At 40.8% G+C, this 27,880-nt stretch overlaps 1 protein-coding gene across 39 annotated transcripts in view; it reads left to right on the top strand.

The window, feature by feature from the left end:
- The window catches only part of NRXN3 (neurexin 3), a 1,052,972-nt gene that overhangs the window by 94,063 nt on the left and 931,029 nt on the right, over positions 1 to 27,880 (top strand). For 24 of the 39 annotated variants that reach the window (XM_052782846.1, XM_052782845.1, XM_052782867.1 and 21 more), the window contains 2 exons: positions 1,898 to 1,927; positions 4,867 to 4,878. The exons of 6 other annotated variants lie outside the window; for them this stretch is intronic. In XM_052782846.1, the coding sequence (XP_052638806.1) occupies positions 1,898 to 1,927; positions 4,867 to 4,878 (42 nt within the window). The remainder of the gene's footprint in view (positions 1 to 1,897; positions 1,928 to 4,866; positions 4,879 to 27,880) is intronic. 9 more of the 39 variants (XM_052782848.1, XM_052782855.1, XM_052782881.1 and 6 more) reach the window with 1 other exon arrangement.

A 27,880-nucleotide genomic window follows, 5' to 3' on the forward strand; every position in this document is an offset into this window, starting at 1 on the left:
CCTCCCTGTTCGGCCAGCTTCAGCTGCATGTCATACTGCCACCTTCTTGCCCTTTCTCCTTTTTCACCATTGCTACAGGGTCTCTGTGCTTTTTAGGTCCTAACAATTATACTTTTGTCTTCTTGACTTTTACAGTGCCTTTTACAGTGACTTTCAACTGCCCATTTGGACAGACCTAAGATTTGCCTATCAAGAATGATGGGGTCAGTGGCCATAAATAGAGACACAAATTCAACCCACTCTACTAGCAGAGCAAAACAATTCAGTGAAATTATATCTTGTAATTTAGACCAGAAATATGTCCTACAGTCTCAAATCTGCTATGTTTATTTATAGCTAAAAAACCTAAAAAAATCTAAACCTATGTTGTGTTTCTGATTATTTTTCTAAATCCACAATAATCTTCAAGAACATTAAGATATTTGCATTCCTTAGACTGTACAATTATTAATCCCCTTATCTGGCTTGGAGTTCTCTGTGGGTGAACATATTCTTGGGATGATCTGGATTTTAGATTTCTCCAGCAGATGCAGAGGAAAAATATAGAAGTGAGAGAAATAAACAAATTCAAACTCAGCATGCTGCTTTTTGAAAATTCTCATTCCAATAAATTCATTTGACCTCTCAGTCTCCGTGAAATTAAAAAAGTCACAGCCCTGTTTGATTAATAAACTCACTTAAGATAGGGTGTGTGAGTGGGGTGTGTATGCATGGATCAAAATCCCTGCCATACTAAGTGCTGTGAGAGGTGGGAGATGTGGAGGAGGAATCAAGCTAAGGGAAGAAGGTCAGGGAACCAAGTACGAAAGGGGTCACTCATGGCTTGAGTGGGTAGGACTTGGTTTTTGTTATGTTAGTTCTGTGATATCATGTGTCACAAAATTAACAAATGGGTCAATCGATGCTTAATGAATTGGGCATGAATATATATATACACAATAGTATTTAAACAATATTTGTATGAATACAGTTATACAGTAAACATAGTTGAAAATTTGGGCTAGAAATGGATTTTAATTGAAACAAACAAGGTTTATGCCAGAAAGAGTTATTGGACAGAGACTGGAGCAGCCCAGGTGACCACTACAGCCCTATCTATAGAGCTGACAGTGACTGTCACTGCTGAGGGGAGCTGTGCTGCTTTCTGGCTTTACCTTGAATTATGAAACCAAAGAGTAGCTTTAGCTATAGAGCCATAAAGTAACACACTACCCTTAGAAGTTTTAATCTCCAGTTCTTCCCAGAAAGGAAATGGAGTAGGATTAAAAATAGGTTACAGGTAAATTTTTTAGTCCTTGCCAGATCTGGTGTACTGGTGTATAATTAGTAAGTGTGAGCGGTGTTGATTGACTCCTAAAAATACATGTTGAAGCCACCACATTCAGGAATGAGGATAGCTTTGTGTGTGTGTGCGTGCATTTAGCCCAGATGCTTTGTCTGAAGCAGATGTGGTGGGATCATGGCCTCCCTTTCACTGACCACTGTAGCCTTGAATTTCAAATCTTTAGCTGAGGAGAAGTTATTTCTATAGCTCACCAGAGGAGCAAATGCTCCCCACAGAGCCACACTGCAGACCTTGGCTTCCCTAGCCCCATTTAGCCATACTGGTGTGCAGTGCCTCCAGAATCGCTCCCCAAGAGGTATGATGAACCTCAAACACAGTTCTGCAACTACCAGCAGGTTTTTCCTACCTGTGACAGATGCTTTCCTGCTCAGTGTGGAAAGCAGCGCCTGCATATGTGTGCGCCCTGTGTGCTACACTCATACTTGGTCTAGTTCAAGTATGTGAGCTCCAATCCTGAGAGGTATTGGACCAGCGTGCATGGATATTGCTGCTGCTTTTTCTGTTTTGTTCTTTTTTTCTTACTCCCCCTGTCTCTCTCTCTCTCTTTCAAAGGCCTCTCACACCTGATGATGGGTGAACAAGGTAAGTCCTTCAACTTTCTCTTTGTTTCAGCCACTGATCATGAAAGAGCTTTGTCCCTGCTGCTTTTCTGAGCTGAGCTTTGCATGACAAAAGCAACTAAGCCTACTGGGTGCCAGTCAAGCCATTTGCGTTTTTGTCTCTGTGTCCTATGAGCCACGGCTACTTGTCAGCCTGGGACTCAGGTGCCCAGGAGGGAGCATGAAATGATTCCATGGACAGTAAAGAGGTATGCTTCCCCCTTCCATGCAGCCCATCAACTATTTTATCTTGCTATTTCTTTCTTGTTGTGCCAGCTGTAATGACTCCCACTTCTGCCCGGTAAAGGTAGACCTCAATGTTGGTCTTTATTTTTAAGAGTGCAATTATTACAAAAAATACGTTAATAGCCCTCATGGCATGATCCTAACTCATTACAAATCCTGAGGAAAATTGCATATAATGGCCTGTAAGTCCTGTGTCTGCAATTTAAAATATTCAAATATGCACAGAGCAAAATGGTTTAGAAAAAGAACAGGGCTAACCCCAGGTTGGGCTACAAATGGGATCTAGGCCTGTATCAGAGTTACATTTTAATATCTCAGCCTGGATTGCGTTACAGATCTATTGGCTGTGACACGACGGGATCATTAGTCCCATTTTGCACTATGGGGGTGTGGAGCAAGAAGCTGGTGAGGTGAGGTGAGGAGAGGGGTGATTCTGTTTTCCTCTGACAGTGTTAGCGTCTTGCTGACGTGGGTACACAGGGAGGACTTAGCAGCACTGGTGATGCATTCTAGTCTTGTGAATGCAGGAGTGAAAATGTTGAAGACTTAATGCAAGGTGTGTGCACTAGGTGCACTAGGAAGACCACACCAACTGTTTGTCTACAGGGAGTGTCATCGTTTAACCCCAGCCAGCAACTAAGCACCACGCAGCTGCTAGCTCCCTTCCCCCCAGCCAGTGGATGGGGGAGAGAATCAGGAAAGATAAAGTAAAACTCGTGGGTTGAGATAAAGACAGTTTAATAGGACAGGAAGGAAGAAAATAATAATGATAATAATAAAATGACAATAATAAAAGGATTGGAATATACAAAACAAGTGATGCACAATGCAATTGCTGACCACTTGCCGACCAATGCTCAGTTAGTTCCTGAGCAGTGTTCCCCCCCACAGGCCAACTTCCTCCAGTTTATATACTAGGCATGACGTCACATGGTATGGAATACACCTTTGGCCAGTTTGGGTCAGCTGTCCTGGCTGTGTCCCCTCCCAACTTCTTGTGCCCCTCCAGCCTTCTTGCTGACTGGGCATGAGAAGCTGAAAAATCCTTGACTTTAGTCTAACCACTACTTAGCAACAACTGAAAACATCAGTGTGTTATCAACATTATTCTCATGCTAAATCAAAACCATAACACTATACCAGCTACTAGAAAGAAAATTAACTCTATCCCAGCTAAAACCAGGACAGGGAGAAAATGTGAGTTCTGACTCTAAAGCCTGATGAGGCTTTCCTAGACTAGATGTACACAATAGTGTTTTTGCCATTAAGTGAACACGTATCTGCGGTTAGACAGTCCAAAGAGTTAGTAAGATGGAATGTAGTGCCTGTGAAGGCTCAAGAGTAATTAGGTACTTGAATAAAAGAGGCATATTTTCTATGTATCTCAGTGAAATGTAGAGAGGCTTAGGACATAATCAGTTTTTATTCTGTAGTTCAAGGCAGATGTCTGCTCTGAGGTCATGAGAGCTTAGGAAACAATCAGAAGTAATGTTGGGGTTCACTCTTCAGTTTCTGTACTGCTTAGCATCCCTATGTGATGGGAAAAGTAGGAAGACAGGCCTTTTTATGAGGGCATGTCAAGACCATGGTATTTGGCATGTGGAGCACCTGGCTAAGCTCTGGGAAGCATTGAGCTCCTTCTCTATCCTCACTTACTGTTCAGCTGGGCTCGTGGCTCAGAGGTCGTGCTTGTTGAAGGAGCATCCAGCAGACAGGTCCCTTCAGTATGTCCTAGTTGCTCAGGATGCAGCTGAGCATGGCAAGCCGTTGGCAAAGGAAGGATGATGGCATGTTGGGAGCGATCAGGACAGTGAACTTTCATGGCCACTTTCAATCTCAGGGACACTGAACATATCTTTGTAGCAGTCTGTGATTTAGGACTGGATTATATAAACAGATGCACTTGGTCATTTAAATTACAAGTTGCAACCCAGTTGGCTCATGAAGACTTGCATGACCTATTCAGGCCTGTATGATTGTCATCCGCCCTTTCTATAGTCCCTTGCCTGGCAAAAAAATGTGAAAACTATTGGCTTCTGGCAACTTTAGCCACCCTTATTTATCCATGATGCATCAGGGAACAGTGGCTTCTCTTTTCTTGCCAAGCAACTCGCAGATATTCCCTTCTGATAAATATTTATTCTCTATAAAAATATTATGGATATAAAATATGTAAATGTATATGTGTGAGTAAATATGCAATGTCAACATTATATACAAATACATTAGCTCTGGTAGGTGAAATGTGTTTAGCAAATATATTACCATGAGATTTATTTTTTTTCTGTCCTACTCTGTTGTTTCCCTTGCTGTTTTGAATTTGACGTGGAATGAGGCATATCAATGGCATGCTATTGCATGAGGGGTTTGCATTTCTCAGTAGAAAATCAAATTAAAACCAAAGGGCTTAACCAGGCGGTTGCTGGTTGTGCTGTCAGTTGTTTAAGCCTTGCTTTGTGCTTTAGTTGTGGTGTGTCTCTTGTTTTTCCCTTGACGTTGTGTTTTGTTGGGTTTGGCTGCTACATAAACACACTCATTTTCTTGTTTTTCTAAGTATGGCCAGTGACATAATTTTCTGGTTTTTATGCTTCCTCCTTCTCTTCTCTTTTGCCTCCTCCATGACGGACATCCCTCTTGTTCCTCCTCTTAACTGGACGCACACCTTCCTGTCTGTAGGTAGAAGTAAAGGTAGAGATTGCATTCTTTCTAAGTCTTTGTTGCTTGTAAAATGTTTGTTTGTCAATGGACAAATTGTGTTTTTATGAGTGTGGTTCATATTGGAACTTAATGCCTTTACTTTTAAAAGTCTCTTAACAATTTTTTGGTTTATATTGAATTATGAGAGAAATATTTATTAAGATGAATGCTTTGAGGCCTTCTTAACAGATGTTATTTTTTCCCTGTTCACACTAAGTACGGGCTGCACAGTGTCAGGCTGTCCATAGCTGGTGACACTGGGGTGCAAAGGAACCATCAGTTCAGTCAAAGACAGAGCCAGAGGCCAGTGAGCTGGTGCTGCTGACTTTCTTGCACTGGAGTGATGCCAGTCCTGGGGATTTTGACACTGGTGTTGGTGGAAGCAGGACCCTTCAGTGATGGAGGTCTTTTGAGCTATCATTTCTCCCCTCAGCTCTGCTTCCCATCCTCTCTGTTAGTGAAAAGGTATTTTTCAAAGAGAAATTGAGTTGCAAAAAACTGCAGAGGAAACAGAAGTGATCAGCACTGCTAAACAGCGAGGTCCATTTCCTTTGCAGCTCAGTACAGCACAGTTCACACCTATCTTTAGCATGCAGAAGGCAGTCATCCATCCCTAATCAAAACTGTCAAAAAGGCAAAATGCTGCAAACCTGCTGTGGGTCTCCAGTTGGAATGGAGGGAAGGGTGAAGATTAATTGATAAATTATAAGCACTGCTCGAGGAAAATCCATTTCTTTGTCCTATTTTCCAATGAGAGAGAGAGATCAAAAGGTTTTATTATGCTGAGGCTTACTCCTTTTCAACAAATACACTGCTGAAGAATCTGATCTATTGATCAGCATGATTTGAACACACTGGAGGATGTTGGGTGTGTCCGTGCCAATAAGACATTTGGGGATGAAATGACTAATTGTACTACTATGAATTTGGGAGGATACGAGAGCTCAGAAGATTTGTTCGTAATAACTTTCCTTTGAGGCACAAGCAGTCTTTGCCCAGTGATCATTCCTCCTGTAATACCTGAATTCTGGGGAGCACAGTGACATATTAAACACTTTCTCTTCGTATGATTCCTCTTTCTGATGCCCTTCCTTCTTCTAACAAGGTTGTATTGTTGGATTCTCTGTGATAGAGTGCATCATGTAATCAATATTATTTGTTCTGTTTTGAGGTTGAAAGAATATGCCAATAATTAATTTCATAGCTTTTCTATTCTATCCAAAGTTGGGCAGTGGAGGATAATACATAAGCTGTACTCAGAGCTATCTTCTTAGCAAGAGGTGAACATCAGAACATAATAATCACATATATACACTGTAAAAAATGTGAGAACCTAAAGCTCTAAGCACACCATACAAAATGTTACTGTGCTTCAACACAGCTGCCAATAATTGAGTTAGCTGATGTATGGCTTAGTGTGATTTAAGGGTCAGTGTAGATCAGGGTGAGTCTTGTATGGCGTGATGTTAGCTCATGTTGCTCCCTTCTTTTCTCAGGTGTCATTTGTGCTGCAGGCCAGTCTGTGCAGGACTAAACTGAAAGTCTTTTCTGAAGCAAAACTCCCAGTTGAGCCTGTAGGAATGAGGATTATAATATATAGTGCACAATTAATTCATATGCACTGAAACTTAATTTATTGTGTCATTGAGTGAAAATACTGTTTCACTTCCCAACTATGTGTAGTTTTTAGCTCTAGTTATAGCAAGTGACTTCATCAGAGAACCATCATTCTGTATGAAAAATGGTATTACCTTCAAAGGGCTCAAGCAGTGTAATTTTGAACCCACACATGGCCTTCAGCTCACAGAGAAGGTGGTACCAGATGCCTTAGTGACTGTACCTGGAAGGTTCATATTTTTTGGCATTCTTGTAGTTTGTAGTGAAAACTGGCAGCCACTCTGTCTCATACCACATATGTAGCCAAAGGATATGATGTATTTGATTTCATAAAACCTCTTCACAACGTATAGCAGTCTGTGACCTTGCATTCATCATTTGAAACAAGTCTTTCATTAGTTGCTTCCACTGTAGTAAATAGGCTTCTTCTGCATCTATCCTTTTTAAAAAGTTCAGGAGATTTTTTTTTTTTAAGTTCCTGGAAAGCTGAAGAAGATGATGTATAGATGTTCTGGGGTGGTGGCTGGAGGAGTTGAGATACAGAAAAGCACATGGGTACCACTTGCATTTTAACCTGAACTGAGTATATATGCATTGTTTGTGTTTTTATTAGGTGTATGCAACTGGTCATGGAGGTGAGGTAAATGTATGATGAGAAGGGAGGACTTTTATTTAGTTTGGCATGAATTGCTGAATACGACTTCTCTTCTGGAGTGGAATTGGCAATTAAGGAACAATTATATTGAGTTTATTTCCCTAACACTCCCCCACAAGTAAATGATACCAAAGGAGATCATAAATATCCAACTCTAATTTGCTATTGAACTGGAGTTAATGTGTAGTCACGTTCTTCCATATCATTTGTTCTCTTGACAGCCTTTGTTAAGGAAATGATAATTTCCTTATTGCTACCTTTCACCATTCTCTTATATATGTAGTGAGTTTTGTTTTACCATCACTTTTGGTTTGGATCTGGCTTCTACTGAAGTTCATGCCTCCAGAGGAAATTGGCTGTGTTCCTGGTGGGACTCTGCTCTTTTCAGTGAATGAAGTCCTGTGTCTTCTTGAAGACAATAGCAAAATTCACATTCAATTTAGTGGGCCAAGATTCACCCAAAGAGCTGAAAAGTCCCAAACGTCCCCTCTGACACACAGAATGACAGTGAGGTGTGGCTGGTTTCTGGGTGTGCACAGGACACCTCTGTAGCACCTGTGCAGTCTGTAGACTGCTGCTTCTCCTCTAAGGCACTGGGCTCCTTCCCTCCATCAGTAGCTGTGCTCAGGATGAAAAAATGCACAGCTGCACATGCATTTTCAACATGAAGCAGATTTTTTCTCCATTCTCAGAGAGAAATGAAAGAATGTTCACACATTTCATGGGTGGGACATTTTTAATGCATGTCGTGTAGACCAAAGTCTACTGGCAAATTCCCCATGTAGTTCTCAGCATTGCAAGATCAGATTATCTCCCTTGGTCCTAACTGCTCTTAACCCAAGTAGGTCTTTTAAGTCTTGTAATGTTCAGCATTGCTCTCAGTGAGCAGTGTGAGGTTGTTATTTCTTTGAATTGTTCAATAATATTGACCAGGACGTAATGGCACAGAAAAAATGAAATAGCATTTGTGGACTCAGATAGAAAGAAATGACTGGATCTTACTGATCTGGAAAATAATTTCGAGATGGTCTTCCCCAGTAATACCATTAGGATTTCAGAGTGATGTGAGTAAGTCCATCTGAGTGGCCAAGAGTTTATGCAAATGTTGAAGTGAAACATCAGTAACAAATTAACTTATTTGTGCTCTAGAAATATCTAATTATACAAGGGGAAAAACAACACTACATTCATCTTGCCAGCCTTGGCAGTGGTTTTTAAGCTCTGCTTTGCCCTGTAAAATATCTTAATATTTGGGTTTTAAATGTGGATATTGTATGTTTTGGGTTTCTGCACTGACAGTCCTTTCCTTAATACTTTTAAAATGTGTGTGGTATTGGATTAATTTTCCTTTTGGTGGGGAAAAAATCCTGCATTATTATAAGGATGGTGACTTTCAGTTTTAACTTTCCTCTGAATGACTGTTTAAAAAATAAAGCATTGCCTTTTATGGTTAGCAAATTCCCAATCTGTGAAACCTCTTAGGTAGTATCAAGGCCCCTTGAATGTAGATGTCACTCTCCTGGAATCATTTTTTGTAAGCGAATTTTTGCTGCTGGTTTCATATTTTATTTTGAGAAGAAACAAATATTTTAATGTAATCTTATAAGCCTAATTATAGATGATTGATAGTTGATGAATTTAAAATGTAAGATATTGGGGGACATTTCTGCAAGGTGTTTATCCTATTTCTTTATATTCCAGAGGTGATGACATTTTCCAAACTTTGGTGAATGAAGTCACTTAAATGTTGAGTATCAGCTAATGCAAAGGAATAGATGTCTTATAAACATTCTTCTTTTATACCTCTTTGTAATATATTTATGAAGGCAGACAAATGAGACATTAAATAGGAAATTTCTGGTAAATTATTTTTTGTTTTTGCATATGAGCATGTGTGTTTACAAATAATGTGTATGCATAAAATATTTAATAATGTGTTAAGTATTTCATCGTTTATAGGTAATTTATTTTTTCTTACATGCTTTCTTTCTGCCTTATTTTAAAACTGTGACTTTCTAACATGTGAATGTTAGAGTAAACAGCTGATTCTTCGTTTGCTTTCATTTTTATTACGAAGAATGATTCCTGTTAGAGTTAAAGGCATTGTGGTCGTGTTGTGTGTAAACATGAGCTAAAATATTGTCCTCTTATGCTGTATTGTAGTGTTCTGTTTTCAATGAGGCTCGGGTTTTACTGTGCCCAAAGAGAATATTTAATTGATATCATTGAAAGGCTTTTTTTTTTTTCTTCCTCTGTTTTCTTCATTTGGGGCATTCAGTGGTGTGTAGAGATGCAGAGGTAGCAAAACAGGCCATATGCTTTGTAAAAGGCAGACTAATAGCACTTTTGATGGACGTCTGATTTTTAAAGTGCTGTATCTTTCATTAAAATTTACATGTAAAGTAAGGGCAAGCACAGTGACATGAAAGCTAATGCAAGTTGCACATCTTGACATAATAACAATCACAAGAAACTGGAGATCCCAGATGGCAGCTTGGCCTTTGCCATCCTTTTAATAAGCTACTAACTGCTAATTATTGCACTCTTATGGGCAAGTTAATTTACTGTTGACTCTTAAAGAGACATTGTGCCTTTTTCTGGCATTTAGGTTTTTCAGTTTAAATTTGAGAGTGTTTTTTCCCCACAGATTGGAGTCCTTCCAACGGACAGTAACAAAGAGGCAAAGAAGCAGAGAGGGAAATGGCACATAATAAGCAATGTTTTCTTTGATAATAGCAGAATATAGGGTTGTGGGTTTTTCTAGGACATGGGTTTAGAGCTGAAAGGAACACCGGCATGTATATTAGATCCAGGATTTAGGTTTTGTATTTAAAAGAAAGCCCTTACTGCAGAGTTAGTATTATCGTTAAAAATAAACAGAATGTCTTTCCCTTAAATAATTGAAGCTTGAGATTCTGAAAATGAGATAAACTAGAAATAGAAAAATCAAAATTACAGGTGCATTTCTGTTGCCAGAGATTATTTTAAGGCAAAATTTCAACTCACAATTCTGAAAGCTAAAATGTCCACTGTATTTTTGGAAAAATGCTTCATTTTAATGTTACTTTCCTGGTTGTCATAATACAGGGAAGAGTGTTATCTGTAAAACATACAATTTTTTAAAGTGATCTTTTTCTTCTTCCAGTTGAAAGAGACATCTGGTAATAAGACCAGTCAGGGAGAAGTTTTGATCTAAGAACCTATTTAGGAATGAAGTAACAGCTGCAGTTTAAATGGACTCTAATTCTCACAGTTAATGCTGTTTTGTGAATGCATGATTCTGTGTGATAACATTTGGGAGGAGTGATGGTAGGTAATAGCTTATTTCCTGGGCTTTATGGTAATGCAGCAAAGTGGTGATAATGTCATCAGGAACTGAAATAGACCCCTGTCACACACATCAGACAGCCCTGCAAAAATATGAAACCCAGTGAAAGAGGGGAGTTTCCTGTTTTAAGGCTCATTGTGGTCTTTTGTGGACTAGAGAGATAACATTATGGTATTGAACTGTTTAGAAAATACGTGCTGCGTAAGCTGGATCTTATGCATTAAGAGTAAGCGCTTAGAAACAGCAGTCTTATTTGCAGCGCTTTACCAGATAGTAAATATTTTGACTAGAGATTAGTGGATAACATGCCATACAAATGGTTGTAAAACTATTACTGTGAAGAAGGTCATGCTTTCTCAAATCGTCTGATATAACTCACCCAGTATTGTCTGTGTCAGTTATTAAGTCATGTCTATTGGTGTGTGATTTCCCCCACATCAGTATTCTGGGTTTTGATTCTGATTTTGGCAATGCACCATTGCTAGTTGCTGCTCTTCCTGTGACACCGACCACCTTTCATTTATTTGGCCATACTCACCTCTTTCATGGAGCTAGAGCTCCTTCTCATGCTGGCTTTCATTTCCACATTTGTTTCAAGAGCCTTGATAGTTCTGAGTGCACATATCCAAATAGAGATCATTACTGATAGGCTATGAAATAAGGGAAGATAATAGAAAATACCACCACAGAGAGCAAGGAATCAGGTGTGAATCCAGCACTCACAGGTTGTAGCATATTCATTTGTTTTGGAAGCCTTTTTGTTTTGAAATTTTTGTTACAGATGAGCTATCCTGCAAGTTGCTGTGCTTAAGGTACTGTGTTCCCTTAACAGCCAGTGAAGCCCATTAAAGAGTAAAAGTCTTTTGCACCTGGGAATGTGTTGTGTACCTGCAAGGATAAAGTCCCCAAATTCTGTTTTAGCAGGATTTTCTGTGAGGTGTTGATCTTGTACTAGATATGCTTTATATACCAAGAGGTTTGATGTAATGGTATTAAGAGCCATATTCTTCAGTGCACTGCAAGGATTTTATTGTGGTATAACTGATACCAAAGCAGTGGAAATGCACTGATGTAAAAGAAATAGTGCAGGGAAGAATCTGGCTCTGAGACTGTTTCAACACTAACCTGAGGAATTCTGGATCATTCTCACCGTTCTCACTAAATGATGGCCTTGGCTCTCCTCTTGATAAAGTAAAAGACTGCAAAGCATTTAATAGAAACAGTCCTTTACCAGCACTGCTTTGTGAGGAAAGGCTTTAAACAGAACTGGTACTTTGAGAATTTGTGTACACAGTTGTCACCATTAAAAAAGTCAGTAGCATTTGCCAAGCAGTACCACACCGTGGTGCCTGAGATATCGCTTTCTCTCCTACAGTAGAGCAAGAAGAATGTATGTAGTATATGTAGGTAAGTGTTTACAATTTGATTCTGTCAATTGCATGCATTTTAATCGAGCTTTTCTCTCAAATCACGGTTTGATTGAGGAACTGCTTATGGGTCAGATTATTTCTAAAGCAAAACATGGTTCCTTTTAATTGACCAATTTTAATGGAAGACTCTAAAAAACATTTCAGTATTTGTTCTAAAATGACATGGCTCTGTGATTGTTAGTTGTTAGTAGTGGTAACAAAAATGTATAATTTGAATGTTAAAATAATTGTATTTTAAAAGGAGCTGTGGTCTTATTAGGTACGGTGGAATTGTATTAAGCCAGTGTTATAAAGCACACACCTTTATTCCCCCTAATTACTGGTATATTAATAATGAGCAGGTTGATGATGAATGTGCTGATCACCAGCTGGGACCAGACAATTACATTTGATTATGTAAAGAGTTAGTTGCTATAAGCCTTGAAATATTAAAACTTGGCTAGAATAAATATCACTGAAGAACCTTTGTTTTTTACATGTGTATTCAGCTGCCAGTTCTCTGAGCAATTCTTGGTTCAGTCAGTAATGTTGGGAATCAAACTGTGAACAGTTATTTTCCAGCTCTGTGCATGTTGATAAAAGGATCTTGCATAGCTGTTGGCTTGTCCTGCGAGGGGAGAGCACATTGCTGCATCGCAGCACAGGGATTACAGGCTCTCGCTTAGCTCTGCATTAAAGATGTTGCAAGCTTTTATAAAACCCAGGGCAGCACCTAGCATTGCCGTGCATTTGCATTTCCCGGCTCTGACGAAGGGCACACGTTTCAGGCACCAGTGCCTTGCAGGACTGGCCAACTCTATCATCCAAATAATACATTTGTCTGACCATTTTCAACTACACATTTATTTTAGATAGTCTTACTCTGCAGACAGTCTCAATGAAGTCTGTAGGCATTTAGGGCAAGCTGCTCTCTACGTCTGTTTTTTTTATCCCTGAGTTTACCAAATTATTCTTTTCCCCAGAATTTGTTCAGGTCCTAAATATCCACTGATTTATCTTTCCTGAGTTGTTAAATAGCTGAAAAGATGCATAACTTTCATTATTTGTCTCCTGGAATACTGTCATAAAGAACACTTTCTGGCATTGATCATCTGCAGTTTGAACAGGCTATCGTTTTTGCCACAATGTGACAGACCATTTATGCCAGACTGTGGAAAAATTCTTTTCCTAAAGTTGGAAAAATCAAAATGTAAGGCTCTCTCTAAAAATGGCTTGCTATACTTCAGGTATTCAATTCCAGGCTTAGCATTTCAATTTCTCAGTCAATTTTATATTACTAGATATGATACTAGAGACATCATTAGTAATTTTTCTTTGCTACATTCTTGTACTTTATTTGTTCTATCTATTGACTCCATCTTTAAAACAGATGTATTTTAAGAGAACTCTGTGGACACTTAATTTCCTGCCGTGCTGCACTGTGTGTCCATAATGGAATGAATGTGTTATGTGGTGGATGCGCTTATTGTATTGTCAGCCAAAAGTATGACGTTTTTCTGTTAGTGCCAGTTCCCTTTGATTTCCCAAATACTGATTTTTTTTTTTTTTTTTTTTAATTTGGTGGGGCAAAGAGAAGAGTGGAGAGCTAATCTCTGATTTTCTTTCTTTTTGTTTCCTAAGGTACTCCTATTTAAACCAGGGTAGTTTTCTTACTAATTTTCTCGTTCAGGTATTTGCTATCAATCTGCTGGGTTAAACTTTGTGCTGTTCCGTCAGGCAAGTTTGGTAAATGTTGATCAGTGCATGAAATCAGTTCTTAAATGGTTGCAAAATTGCCTTCCTTCAGACTGTTTTGATCACAAGGGCTTTCAAGTGTCAAAGTCATTTGGAGAACTAGATAGATAAAATGCATGAGCACTAAGCTTTTTCCAGGACAGAATAAATAAATGTGTTTTCTACTGTGTGTTCTGCCTTTGATAGTGATTTGTTAAAAGGGAAAAAAAGAAAGGCAATGATATTAAATATTTACAAGAGTGATTTAGTTGTGTAATCTTGTGCTATGCATCCCTGCTTAATAGTGAAATCAGCTACCGCTGAAGTAAATGCCATTAAACTGGTAGTGCTGTGAAGGTCACTGCCTATACAATGTCAAAGCAATTTATAGAGAATAATGAATTTTGTCGGCTTTCCAATGTACCAACCTCCCTCTTTTTTGTCTCCTTTTCCAAAAATAACCAAAAAGAAATTTATTTCAGGAATCACTTTCTCTCTGACTCTTCTCCCATCTGACTGATTCAGGAGCTTGAAACCTCTTTACAAGTTTTCGTATTGATGTGCTCAGTGGATAGACACTGATTCCCTTCTTTCTGGCCTTGAGCTCGTTACAGCTCTATTTGCTGGGATTTCCAGTTGGCCATTTCTCAGCAGTTTGTTTAAAGAGATGCTGAATTATGACCTCTGCTCTTATGAGTGGTTGCTTTTCTTCCCTGTGCTATTTCTAGCCCTATCTGTCGGTGATTCTTCTGAAAAATACTTTTTTGTGTGCTGATTGTTTGTCATCAGCACTGCACATGTAGCGTGTTGACATCCCACCAACCTCCTGTCCTGGTAAGTGTCTTATAAATGCTTGGAGTACATTCCTAAATAGTGTTGTGCTTAATGGAGAGGCCTCAGAAGTGAGAGGTGTGTTCTTTGCTCCGCGGCTGGCTTTCCCTGCAAATTGTTGGGGCCTTTGTGTCTCTGCGGCAGTGGAGTGGGGACAAAAGCCCTTCAGCACTGCACAAGGAGGCTGCTGCATTGACGCTTATGGAGTGTCCTGAAAACAGTACACAATGAGTACAAAGCATTATCATTCAGCTTCACATCCGTCCAGTAAGAAGGTTAATTATTTGTTTTCCTTGTTTTACAGTTGAATAAGCAGAAGCACAGAGAGATGGAGAGAGCTGGAGGAGAACAGGCAATAAATGCCAGAGTTCTCTTGTCCATTCCTGTTTCTGTAAGCACCGGTGTGATCTATCTTATAAACCACCAAATAACTTGCTTGTTCTACCAAGGACTCTCCCAATTAGATTCCACTTGCTAAAGCAATTCTCTAAGAAGATTAAAACTGTATTTATCTATTGATAAACATGTACATGACCGTAGAAGTAGCAATCATATTTTACAAAGGGAACAACGCATATTCTCTGTGACAAAAATCTACAGAATGAAAAAAACCATAATGCAGAGGTGCCCTAAGTGTACTGTGCGAGGGGTTTGCTGTGAAATACATATGAGTGCACAGAGACAATGTGGGTTTCTCCTTGAAGGCATGTATTTTAAGGACAAGTGGAAAAGAAAGAGGGTACTTTAATAGTCAATGAGTGGAAATGTTTTTTTCAGTTATGAGGAAAAAGAATGGATGTACAGCACCAGCAGTGGAAAGAGGGGACAAATGGAATGAATGGGAAGGGAAGCAGAGGGAACGGTAGTAGAAACATATGTACTCCTATCTAGAAGGAGTGTCCCAGATAAAGCGGTGGGAGAGGAATCTGCCATGAACACTGGTCTTCTGGACAGAATGAAGTGGGAAGATATCCCTAAAGATTTTTTTTCCTGTATATTAGGCAGCTAGGTATTACTACTGGTAGATTATTTTGGTTCTTTGATTTTTGTGGCATCTCATTCCACAATGCACACAGGAGAAGACTAAAGCCTTCATTGACTGACATGGCTTTTCATGGCCTTCTCCTCCAGGCCCATTAGTGGACCTTTTTTCTGTTGTGAAAGAGGCTAGTTCAGCAGGGTGTCTGGAATGGATGTGTATGTGCATGGTTAATTCAGGCCTTGTGATTGCCTTCAGTCTGTTTTATCCGGTTCTTTGTCTCTTTTTATGCAAGTCTATGATTAGTATTGAGTTCTTCCCAGAATGCTGGCAATTATCTCACAGGTGAAAGGATTAAGAAAGAGCAGTGAGAATTACACTGGGATTAAATAAGACTGCCTTTGGAGTGTGTTTGTGGATGTGGGTTTTTTTTTCTCTAAGCAAAGAGAAAGAAGAGAGAAGCCAGCTCAGCCTTCAGGCCTCTCTAGGGAGGAGAGTAATACCCTTGAATATGGAAAAGTAGCATCTCAGCTTGGAAGGAGGTCATGCTGAGAAAGGAAAGGTAATGTTAAGGCACAAGATTCAGATCCTTCAGTTCAGTTCTTGGTTGCTCTGATTTTGCTTCAGGCTGTTCTGATTGCCCACAGCGAACCTCAGCTTGTCCATGTGTGAAATGAAAGCAGTGATAACTTTCCTGTCTTATGTTGCATGAAACTAAATTAATTACTCTGTAAGTGTGTTAGGTTTTTGGGTAGTAAGTACAAAAGAAGAGGATAGGGTATTCTTCTCATGCCCCATGCTGTGGTCACACATCCAGCCACGGGATGTCAGATGTGGTTAGTGGTGGGTTATTTTTGTTCCTCTATTATCTCTCCCTCTGTGTAATGAGTGGGGCAGACACAGTGCTGGTAGAGATGGGGGGCTCAGTCCCCTTTTGGGATGAGGAATTGCCCCATGGGACTGGCAGGCCATGTATCCCAGACTCTGGAGGGGCAACACAGCTTGCAGGCTGGGCCATGCCACACCTTATCTACAAACTGGCCTGGAGACCGGCTTGTGCTTGTACAAGGCCTGGCAGATGTCACCGATGATGGGAGCCTGGACTTTGGACTGCAGCCCTGGGCAAAGAGATATGTTCACCTTTAGCCCTGCTCTTGACCTCTCCTGACTCTGGCACCACTTGTGTTTGCAGTGCAGCACTGCCTGAAGACCCTGAGAGAAGTTGTGCTTTGGTGCTGAGAAAGCAAATAGTGCCAGGAAACAGGAGCGGGGTGATGGGAATGGGCGAAAGCTCCATCAGGTGTCCTGCTGAGTCTGTGCGTGACAGGAACAGTGGCACACAGGGTCCATGCTAACCTCAGTATTGCTGGAGAGGCTTGGGTGTTTCTCAGTAAGATATAGCAGCCCTGCTTTCAAGTGAAATTGAGCTTTTACCCTGAGGGCAGTTTATTTTTCATAGAATCATAGAATAGTTTGGATTGGAAGGGACCTTTAAAGGTCGTCTAGTCCAACTTCCCTGCAATGTGCAGGGACATCTTCAACTAGATCAGGTTGTTCAGAGCCCCATCCAACCTGACCTTAAAAGTTTCCAGGGTTGGGGCATCTACCACCTCTCTGGGCAACCTGTGCCAGTGTTTCACCACCCTCATTGTAAAAAATTTCTCCCTTATATCTAGTCTGAATCTACTGTCCTTTAGTTTAAAACCATTATGCCCTGTCCTACCACTACAGGCCCTACTAAAATGTCTGTTCCCAAGACTAGTTAGTTGCAGCTCATACTAGTCAAAGGAACAGACAGGAAGGATGTTCTCTCTTCCTACACAGGGTAGCTGAAGCCAGAGACAGGTAGGTTACCTTTTGGGATGCTGGCTTCCCAACTTGGAGCTGTGCCTCACCTCTGAACCCACTGCCTGCTCTCCACTGTGCAGCTTCCAGCTCCTGGGAGTCACTACTGCCTGCTCCCCAGGCAGCAGCCATGGCAGCAGTGACTGACAGACACCTAACGTATCTTGCCCTGGTGTGACATCCTCCTCAGGGAAGTGACAAGGGCAGAAACTTCTTGTCCTGCTCTTGCTACTGCTCTCACTTTGTGTTTTCCCACTATATGTGCTGTGCCCATTCACTCAAGCCTTTCAGCGCTGTCCTTGGGAGAATACGAAGACAGCAGTGTCTATGGCTGTATGGTCTTTACCCTCTATGTTGCATGTACCAAGAAAGGGCCAGTTAGTGTTTGTTGTCATTGCTTTTGTGATAAGTATCAGGCACATCCTGACTTTGCCTATTTTACCGTGGTTCTAAGTTGGAGTATTTTTCCCCTTCCGTCAGTTAAGAGTCAGGCATCAGTAAGATGAAGTGTACGTGGAAATGGGGAGATTGTGCCCTGTTAAGTCCACACAGAGAATGTAGATGGAGTTACTGCATGGGCATTCCTGCATGCTTTTTTGAGCTCTCTAATATGTGTTCTTTACCCCTTCACATAATTCAGTTAACACTAATCTTTTCCTCTTATAATGCAGATTTGTTGGCTTCGATTGGAGTGTATTTGGCTGATGGGGCACCTTGGGGGCAGAAGCAGAGTTCCCAGAGCTTTGGTCGCGTAGAACATGAACTTGCAGATTATAAATAACTTTTCCATGAGAATTCCAATATCCTAATACTACTGTTCCATAATGATTGCCTAAGCCTGTTCCCTTTCCATCCAGTGATCGTTATTTCTGTTGTATTTTTTATTCTGATTTTATTCTTAGTATGTCAGTTTGTTTTACCTTGTTTGTATTGATGGATAGCTGTGATTCAAAAATGTATTTTGTTCCAAGTATATTTTTATCAGAATAACCCTCAGATCTTTCCATCTCAAATATCTATGCCAAACACATTTTTAAGTGTCTCCTTATGTTACCCTGCCTAAGTGACTAGATTTGGAGCTGTAGTACAGCTGGTTTGTCTTGCCCACAGCTCCACCACACAAACCTTGATTTTTGACTTGCTTTGACTTGCCATGCCTGATAATGCAGTACTGGGTCCCTCTGGCACCCTGATCTAGGGTATTGATGCCATCCCACTGCTGGGACTCAGAGTTAGGTTAGTGCACATCACTCTGGACCTTCAGCAAGTAGAGTTTGGTGGGACAGCAGAGCTAGAAACAAGACACACCGGTAGAGCTGTGAACAGGAGGTACTGTGTAGTTGCTCAGAGCACTAAGTATTTCCCACTTAAGAGAAGACGACAGTGAAGGACAGAGATTACCTGATTTTCCACAGAGATGGGGTGAACTACTAGTGCCGGGAACAGAGCCCAGGGCCTTAGATTCCTGTCGGTGCAGAACTATTGAGCTGAGCATGCTTTCAGTTGAACACACTAGGTACAGCAAGTCACATCAAAGCCATATTTAGAAGTGGGCCTAAGCAATGATATTATTCTTAGACAATGTACAATTTGCTTCTGCTGTATTTCCTTAGTCTTTCACAGGCAAATAATATTAATTAAAAAGTCCCTACTGCATTTGAGACGCTGGCTTGCCAAGAAATGGGGAGATTAACTTTCATTGTACATGTAGATTTCACTTTGTTAACAGAGTGCTTTAGAGAAAGGGGGGAAGCACTGGAAGAACAAGACTGATTCAAGAGTCTCTTATTACAAGATTATCTGTCTTTTTACTGAGCTGCGTATTTATTACATGGCAAGGCTCTAGTTACAGGCCAGTGATTGCCTATGTTCAGGTGTTTACCTGGCGGCTTCTGGGATGCTACATAAACAGCTGTAAATAGAGCCAGTTATTCAATCCACTCATAAAGAGGTTTGATTGTAGGTCTCCAGTCTTCCCTGGGTACAATGTCCAAGCCAAAGCAGGCAGCAGGTTGTCCTGCCAGCTGACAGAGCTCTCTGCTGGTGTTATTACTGCTGCCACTGCTGGAAACATTTAGAAATGTTAATATGATTTTTTAACAGGGGCAAAACAAAAGGGTCTGGGGGCAGTTGGCACAGCGGGGATGGGGCAGGGAGAGTCAAAGTCTTCTTTTTTATCTGTTCACGGTACCCCTTGCTGTCAAGTGTTGGCACAGTGGGCTGCTCAGGGAGGGAAAGTGCCAGTTCCCCTTGTTGTGCCCCAAGGCTCTGGGTGTTCACATTCCCCCCTTTCTAACCCTTTCCCCTCACCTTGCTGGCATTACTTCAAAAAAAGAACTTTAAGTACACCTTTCCTATTATAATTTCTGTTGTTTGAGACCCTGAAGTCCACAAGATATCTTTGTGCTGTATTGGATGATAATGAAATACATAAAAATTAGCCGAAGCCACAGGCAGTGGGATCATCAGTCTTTTATTCTGTGAGGCTGTCAAATCTTTCTGGATTTGTCTAGTAGTTATGGTGCATTGTGTGTATGTCTCAACTATATTATCAATAATATAAGTGTCATAACATAGCCTCTAGTCCTTGTATGCTCCTGTTTCTTCTGGTCCTGTATATTATGCTTAGGGAAATAAAAAGTTATGGCAGCTTTTCAACAGTTAGATCTGTGTGTAGCTAAATTCTAGTCCTTCCCCAAACACTTCCATGAATTAACTTTCAGACTGTTTCTTGAAAGCCTTATCAGCCTCTAATAAAATAATGGAAGCAGTATTAAGAATAATGAATCTGTAACTATACAGAGCAACAGAACCATGAGCAATCATCAGCAGCATTTAATAAACAAAACTCATAGAAGACATTTGATTACTTTTGGACTGAGTTACAAAATTAATGGATGAAAGGAAGGCAGTGGTTGTGATATATCTAGACTTCAATGTGTTATTTGACAAAAAGCCCTATATAATCTTACTTGAAAAAAACAATTAAAATTTGGCTTTAACATGAAGAGTTTTCTAAAATAAATTAGCAATACAAAATGCAACAGCATTTTCATGAACTGGGAAGGCTAGACAAATTGGAAGTTACTGTCATTTCTGTCTAGCGTTTTTCTCAGTGATCACAAAGAAGGGAAGAAATGACATATTAATGAAATGTGTAGATTTGACTAGAATGGGAAGAATTGCAATCATCAGTGTGGATAGAAAACAGCATAAATGTCGCATAAGTGCCGTGACATCTTTCATAAAGCAGTAGGTGGATAATTCATCTCTAAAGAGATCTGATAAGCTGCACCTAGACTAAACTGTTAAGGGCCTTAAATACTGTAAGGTGGAGATATGTCAAACAATTTGTAGGAATTTTGAAAGGGCTTGATGATTAAGATCACGCATGGCTTGATTATGAGGGAACAGTGAAAGACGTAGTACGTATAGTTAAACTTCATGCTGAGTAAGTTGCAAGATAGGAAATGAAAACCATCTCCAAGCATATACAGAGCATAAATGCACAGAAGAAAAAAGAATTACCCTGGTGGTGTCTCACAGGAATTACCTGGAAGGGGTGCCACTCAATCGTACAAAGGTGTTCTAGGTCCAGTATCAAGAGGGAACATCTTAACAGTGAGAACTATAGTATTAGCTTATAGAGTACTTTACCAAGTGAAAAGATGGGAGCCACTGAGTTTTGACAATTGTATTGAAAATAAAACAAATGAAGTTCCTATTCTTGGGAGCCAGTCTTTCTCTCCCACACCTAGTGGACATGATATGGCAACTTAGAGGAGGATAACTTAAGTCTTTTCCCTTCTTCAAAGCTCAAATGTACCATAATTTAGATATATAGATATCCTTCATTTTCCAGAGGGTCTTTATCTGCTCCACATTGAAATCCTGTGTGTGTTGCTCTAGTTGATGTCTGTATCTCTGAGGGAGCAATAATCTGTTGTTGTATCAGCTAGCAATATAAAAATAGTCCACCAAATGCAAACAAAGTGTTTTCATACAGGAAACTGGATGGTTTGCCATAACTACATTAGTGCTAATGCACTACCAGGTCTCTTTTTTCTTTATCCATGTGTTAATTTTGTTCTTCAGTCTCACCATCTCTTCTAGCTTAATTACCCTCCCTGGACTAGAGGCTGCTGCTGCCTTTTGGCTTCATTACCAGCTTTCATTTTCATTAAGAACCTTGCGCTAATGGACTGTTATAAAACACAGTCATCACTGGCAGGTGTTGCCAAATGACTCTCAGCACGATGGCATTTCTGTGCAATGGAGCAAACAGTCTGGACATTGGATTTGTGGAGCATCCAAGGGCTTGGGATAGAAGGCGAAGAGTAAGAAGTTTGGCAGATCAGTACAAAGAAGCTTTCAAATGTTCAAATGAACAACGATGGAAAAAGAGCACTATGAGCAGTGGACTTGTTCTGAGACCTCCAATAGTACCAGCATCTTCTCAGGTTGCAAATATCACAGAACAACTTCCCAAACAGCTCTGTAGAAGTGGTGGAGCCTATATCACAAAATACTAATCCTTATAACCTTCCAGTTTAAAAGGCAATGAAAATGTGAATACCACCTCCCTGACTAAGTGAAATCATATTTCAAAATAAACTTTGTGGCTCATGTCATCCAACATTAGTAATGGGAATGCATATTTCTGCTGCAGAGATACTGGTCATAGTTGCCTTTGTGTGCCCTCTGAACCATTTAGTGATGTTGGAACAAATATTCATCAGGAGAGAGCAAGGACTTCCTGTATTGTCCTTCAAGGAGCTGATTGTCCCAGTCAAAATAACTAGAGGCATGTCCCAGAAGAAATACTGTCAGATTTTGTCTCTTAAGAGGGGAATAAGAGTGTTTCAGCACTGAGGAACTGTAATAAAGAGTCATTATTCTGTGTTGATCTAAAGTCCCTTACACTTTTGTTACCATCTCCAAAAGACCATAAAAGCTCCCCAGTTATGTATCAAAGCAAGTACTGAGCAGGGGGACATGATGGCTCCACTTGCAGATAAGCAAATGGTCCATTTTGCATATTCTTTTCTGGCTTCTTTTGGATTTGGTTATGCTTCCCGTTTGTCCTTTTATTTTCTTTCTTACCAAATGCAGGTTTCATGTCAGCTAAGTGATCTATCTATGCCTTAACAGAGAGTGACAGCATGGTATCACTTGCTGGGAAGAAGTGACTTTCTTTTATCAGTTCTTTTTTGTCCTTTCTCAAGGCACTGCTCCCATGCAGTAGAAAGTCTTTTTTGCAGGTGGACCAATCTCATAGAGTAGGCAAGGAACACTTGATCTGACTGGCTGCAGGATATGCATTTTGGCTGAGTGTAAGAAGGTGTGCTTTCATCTAATTCTTGACCTTTTAGCAGTCCTTGGGCCACTTCTCAGAAAGAATGGCTTTTCACAGGCCAGTGCAGTTAGTCTGCAGCTGTAACTGGAAGAGAGTAGTGTCCATACTGACATGCAGTACACTGCCAAATCCAGTAGCTCTTCCTTAAGCAGAACTTCTAATGATCGTGTGGCAGATTGGATTTTTCTTACTGCCTACTATGCCACATCATTCTCTCCTTCAAGGGATGAGCTCAGACAAGACCTTTCAGAATGAGGGGAAATGTGTTTCACTGGGGGGCCTGGATCCTGTGGTGGAGGGAGACGACCTTCTGGAGTGTGCAGTGGAGCTAGCAGAAGAAGATGACTTCAGTAGGCAGGGGCTTTGCAGCACAACATGGCCATGGGAGAATACTGGCAAGAATAAGCAAAGAGCAAGATGATAGGGGTGGTGGAAGGATAGACTTTTTCCCAGGGACCCTGTTAGGACTGTGCACGGTATGCTGCAACCCAGGAGATTATGAAACTGCATGTTGAAAGTGGCGGGTGGGGGGAAGAAAGGGCCCCCAGCAAAGGCAAGGCAGGTAACTTTAAACCTCTTTTTTTCTAGTCTGCCCTATGTCCTTGCTTTTCATTTTCTCCATCTTAAAAATACAGTTGGCTTAGTTCTGAGTATAAAGGACTTGTAGTCCTGCTCACTGCATGCACAAGCCTTGGCTGATCTACCTTTAAGCTCTGATCACATCAGAATCCCATAACAACTTGAAGGAGACTTTTGGCGTGAGTACAGTGTGTGTATGCTGGCATGTGGTCACCTGAGTGCCACCCCTGCAGGTGAGAATATTTGACCGCAGGCTCTGCGCGTCTTGTGTGACTCTTGCTCTTTGCAGCACTGAATAATGACAGAAACTTTCTGGTCGCCTGAGCTCCCCTGTGGAAGTACAGTTGCTGGACTTCCCTTCTGCTCTTAACTCTGTGTGACATTATCTCTGTGTTGTCATTTTCTAGGCTGAAGTGGCTGCAGCCGGAGGCTCATTTTCCATCTTTTATTTAAGCAAGCCTCATAGGAAATTTCAGTGTTTTAGAATAAGGGGAAATTGCTCCTGGTTAGAAGCAAGGATGATGTAAATAGGTATAAATCTCTCCCTCCTTTGCTGCAGTAATTCTGTCTAGGTCACATTGTAGAGCTTTGCCAATACATGCTTAACTGTGACCCTGTGTTTCTTCTATGTCTTTTCCTTGTACTTGCATAGATGTTGTGTGTGTCTGGAGGATTCCACTTGTAAGTGATCAAAGTTAAATGTGTGCAGAAACTGGAGCTCAAATCACTTCAAAGTGGATTAGGAAAATAATGAGAATACATCGCTGGAGAATAATCTTATAGTGAACAGCAGGCAGTTTGGGGCAGAACATAAGTTGCCATAACCTGATAAGACAGAGGGAAAGGTGTTAAAGAGTGTTCTAGTGGCAAATACTATTTATTAACACTGTTGCTTTTACGTTCTGTCATTTTTCCTGCTTTTTTGTTCTTCTGTTAGGCTGCTTAGTGCTAGGAAGAATTTTGTGCTAGGAAGTTTCTCAGTACAGATGAGTTCTTTTTCCTGATCTTGGCTCTTCTATTATGTTTGAGTTGGAATAGTAGAAAAGTGAGAGGTCAGTACTCCTTACTCTTTCACTGGCACTTCCCATCTGTGAGTCAGATTTCTTTGCCGGTATTGATTTGTGTTCCCATAATCACTGTGTGGGCTAGGGGATGATTAGTGTCTTATATTCCAAGGGGAGGAGGATGAAGAGGGTCCCTTAGGGAATTAGTAGCATAGGAGGGAATAAACCCGAGATATTCTTGGCTATTTTGGGGCATTAATACCATATGTACTGTAAACATGAGATTTAACTATTGATCAAGAATAAGGTAGAGTTTGGTCTGATAGGTTTAAAAAAGCCCTATGACGGGCAGAGCCATTATCTTCCTCCAGAAGGTGATTTACTTGTTATTGCTGGGCTGTGACTCAGGCCTTTCCTTCTGAAGGGATAAATCATTCCTAGCAGAGTAAATGTCACACAGAGATGTATCGGTGACTCCAGAAAAAGTTGCCCTTTAACAGCTTCCTGGTAACATTTCCCTTGCAGGCCTTGGGTAAATGCAATGACAAAATAAAGGGAGCATCTATCCCCTTCTTCTGCCCCTCTTCATCACAGCCTGTCAGTCCCACCTCTGGGCCATCGCATCTTAAAGGGAATGACTCAGACCACTGGCAGAGCAGATAATACCAAGCCAAAAGGAGGTTGGGCAGCATATAAATCTCGGGCCTTGGGACAGGAGCCGACTGGGACCTCACTGCGTAATCACAGAGGCCACGCTCTGTGGTCGAGTACGTCAAGACAACTTTCTTGTAGTTCAGGGGACTAACGCTAATTAATGCCAAAGAAGAATCTTCTTGTCAGATGAATGGAGTAGGGAGCAGGTACTGCAGGGAAAGTGGGAAGGTCGCAAGGTGGAAGGCCACAAGTACTGATGAACCTTATGCTTAAGTTTATGGTTGTGAGCCAATAGAGAAATTATCTGTCTCAATATTCTTGCATGTACCATCCTCATCACTGTAATAATGTCTGATTCTTTCATGGCAGCAGACTTATATGGAAGGATCTGGCTAGACCAGGGAATTAAAAATGGGATCTTTAAACTTTCTCGTGCAGGCCATCACTATGAATATAGTTACCTTGGCTGGCAATGACTGATTACTCTTTCCTTCTGACAGCAAAATGAAGTGGTGGATTTTAGTCCTGCTGTGAACAGGAAGGGATGGGTGTTCTCATTACAAGGCCTTGCCTCCTTTCCTGCAGTTACTTCAGAGAGGCTCAGGCACTGCATGGCTGACCGTTTCTCCTTTTTTTTTTTAGGTCTCTGAGAAGGCAAGGGTAGGCCTATTAAATACAGTCAAGTTCCAGCTTGAGGAAGCCAAGATTTTTCCTCTGAAATCGGCAAAAATGAGCAGCCAAAGGCATATCATTAAGAATGAACACCTGTAGATGAGTTGTGTAAATATGGGACTAGGTACTATGGTGACAGACGTTGCTGCAGAACTCCAGAGTTGATCTGTATGCTTTGGTATGTCTTTCAAGGTGCAGACCAAAACTGGGTCATGTGAAGCTTTAGAGTAAATATGTTAAGGCCAAATATAGTGGAGGTGTTAGCATAGTAACATGCTTAATGAAATTGATCATCAGTGGGATTTTGCAGGCAGAAGGGAGAAAGGAGGAGAGTTCAGAGTTGTGAGAAAATGTTGCTGAATTACTATCCAGAGAAGAGAGACCTTCTTGATTTACTGTCTGGAGAAAAAAGGCTTCCCATGGGTGCAAGTGCTGCCACACAGCTCTTCAGATGACAGAACTGTTGTAAGAGAATGAAAGTAGTTACAGGAGTTTATTGTCTGACTGTACTTCAGTTTCCAAAAATGGAACAAATTTCTAGTTGTGATATGAAACACCTTTCCTAACAGCAAATGGAGTTTACTGCCGAAATGTTGCAGGCATAGCAACTGGGAAAATAACTTAAATGTGGAGATGTTTTACCCAGTTGCATGCCCCAAAGTAGCCCTTTTTTGAGCACTGCAAGGCAAACCCTACAAGAAATGGAAGAGTAAACCTGGACACTCTCCCTACGAAATGTTCTCTCCTTGGATCTAAATGGTGGCTTTTAGATTTGTGCAGCTCTAGTGATTTCAGCTGAGTAACTTCTGGAATTGACTATTGCACCTCTATTTTCAGAATTCCTCAAAGTTTTCATACTGGAGACTAGCAGCAGAAGTCAGTGAAAGAGGAGAGTGAGTGATTTTTCTCAGGAACCTTGAATAATAGTCCTTTAAAGTAGTGTTATTGCTGCAGTAAATTCCCGAGGTTCAGAATTTCTCTCATCTTTCAAACTCTTCATGATTTCCCAGCTGAATTAGTGAGGCCTGTATCTTTCTGTTTCCTCTGCTGATATAGCTTAGATGTTCCCCTCCTTCTCCTCCTCCAGTCCTGGAACTGCTCGCACAAGAGCATTTCCCTGACCAGCTCCTGTGCTTGGAGCAGCCTTAAGTGTTTCAATTTCCTTTCAGCACTCTTTAACTCTAGCTGTTGTATTTTATTACTCAAAACTTTTCTTCAAAGTAGAGGTGGTATGAAAGAGAAGACAGAAAGTTTTGTTGCATTGATAAAATCTTAGACACATTCTCCTCTTCTTGCTCTCTTTGGTAAGAATCCAGGAAAAAGCAGAACTGTTTAATAAGTAAGCTAGATACTGAACTAAGTTTGTAAAGAGAAATGTGAATCATAGAAGTTAAGGATCTGTGAAAGCACCTCATCCATCTCCCTGCCAGTACACTACTGATTTGTATGGCATAAAGTGAAAATACCAGTGTCCTTATAATACCCTTTCTGCTGGTGTAGGTATCACGTGAAGAAGAAATGCTTGTTTGTGTGTGCGCACGCATGTGCTCATGCGCACATGTGTGGGCAGCTGGCTCATTTGGTGCTTAAGTATTAATTGGCAATTGCTGTCATTGTTCCTCATTTTATTAGCTTTTGCCAAGTAGTTCCACTTTTACTAAGGGCAGCAGGGTTTACGGCAGCGATATTTCTCATAGCGTCAGAGATAAAATATCAGGCTAATAACAGACCTCTGGTAATGGAAATCGCGAAGGGGAAGCAATCTTGTTTTGAAGAAGTCCTGCTTGGGAACGTTAAGTCTCCTGTTGGAGAAGCAGCCTGTGGAATTTGGTACACTTCATGCTCTCTAGGAAGAGAAATGATTTGTCTTAAGTGATGCAGGTGGAGAGAGGGGGGGGATCTAATTTCAGTTACTGTTTTCCTTGCTAGATAATAACTCAGACTCTCTCATACCTAGGGCCTCATCCTAAGAGGAGTTAAGCACCCAGGACTCCACTGGTGTCAGAAGGAGCTTGAGTTTGAGATGTTTGGTCTCCTACTGAATGAAAGACCTGCAAACAAATGCTTTCCAAACAGGGTTTCTCTTGTGGAAGGGGGAGGTAGGGAAAGGAAACACAGACAAAATTGTTCTCCCTAGTCCACTTACTTTCCCTTTTTGTTATCTCTAAAAAGTTTTATTTGCAAGATGAAGAAAATCTCCTCCCTTTGGCCTCATGCAGGGCAGGATCTCCCACAGTGAAGCGAAGAAGGGGAAGGGGTGGTAATATATTTGTTTTCTGGGGGAAAAGGCATTGATTCTACCCTAAAGTTAGGCATGTCCCCCAGTATTA

Source organism: Harpia harpyja, chromosome 3, assembly GCF_026419915.1.
Source record: "Harpia harpyja isolate bHarHar1 chromosome 3, bHarHar1 primary haplotype, whole genome shotgun sequence".
Lineage (NCBI taxonomy): Eukaryota > Metazoa > Chordata > Aves > Accipitriformes > Accipitridae > Harpia > Harpia harpyja.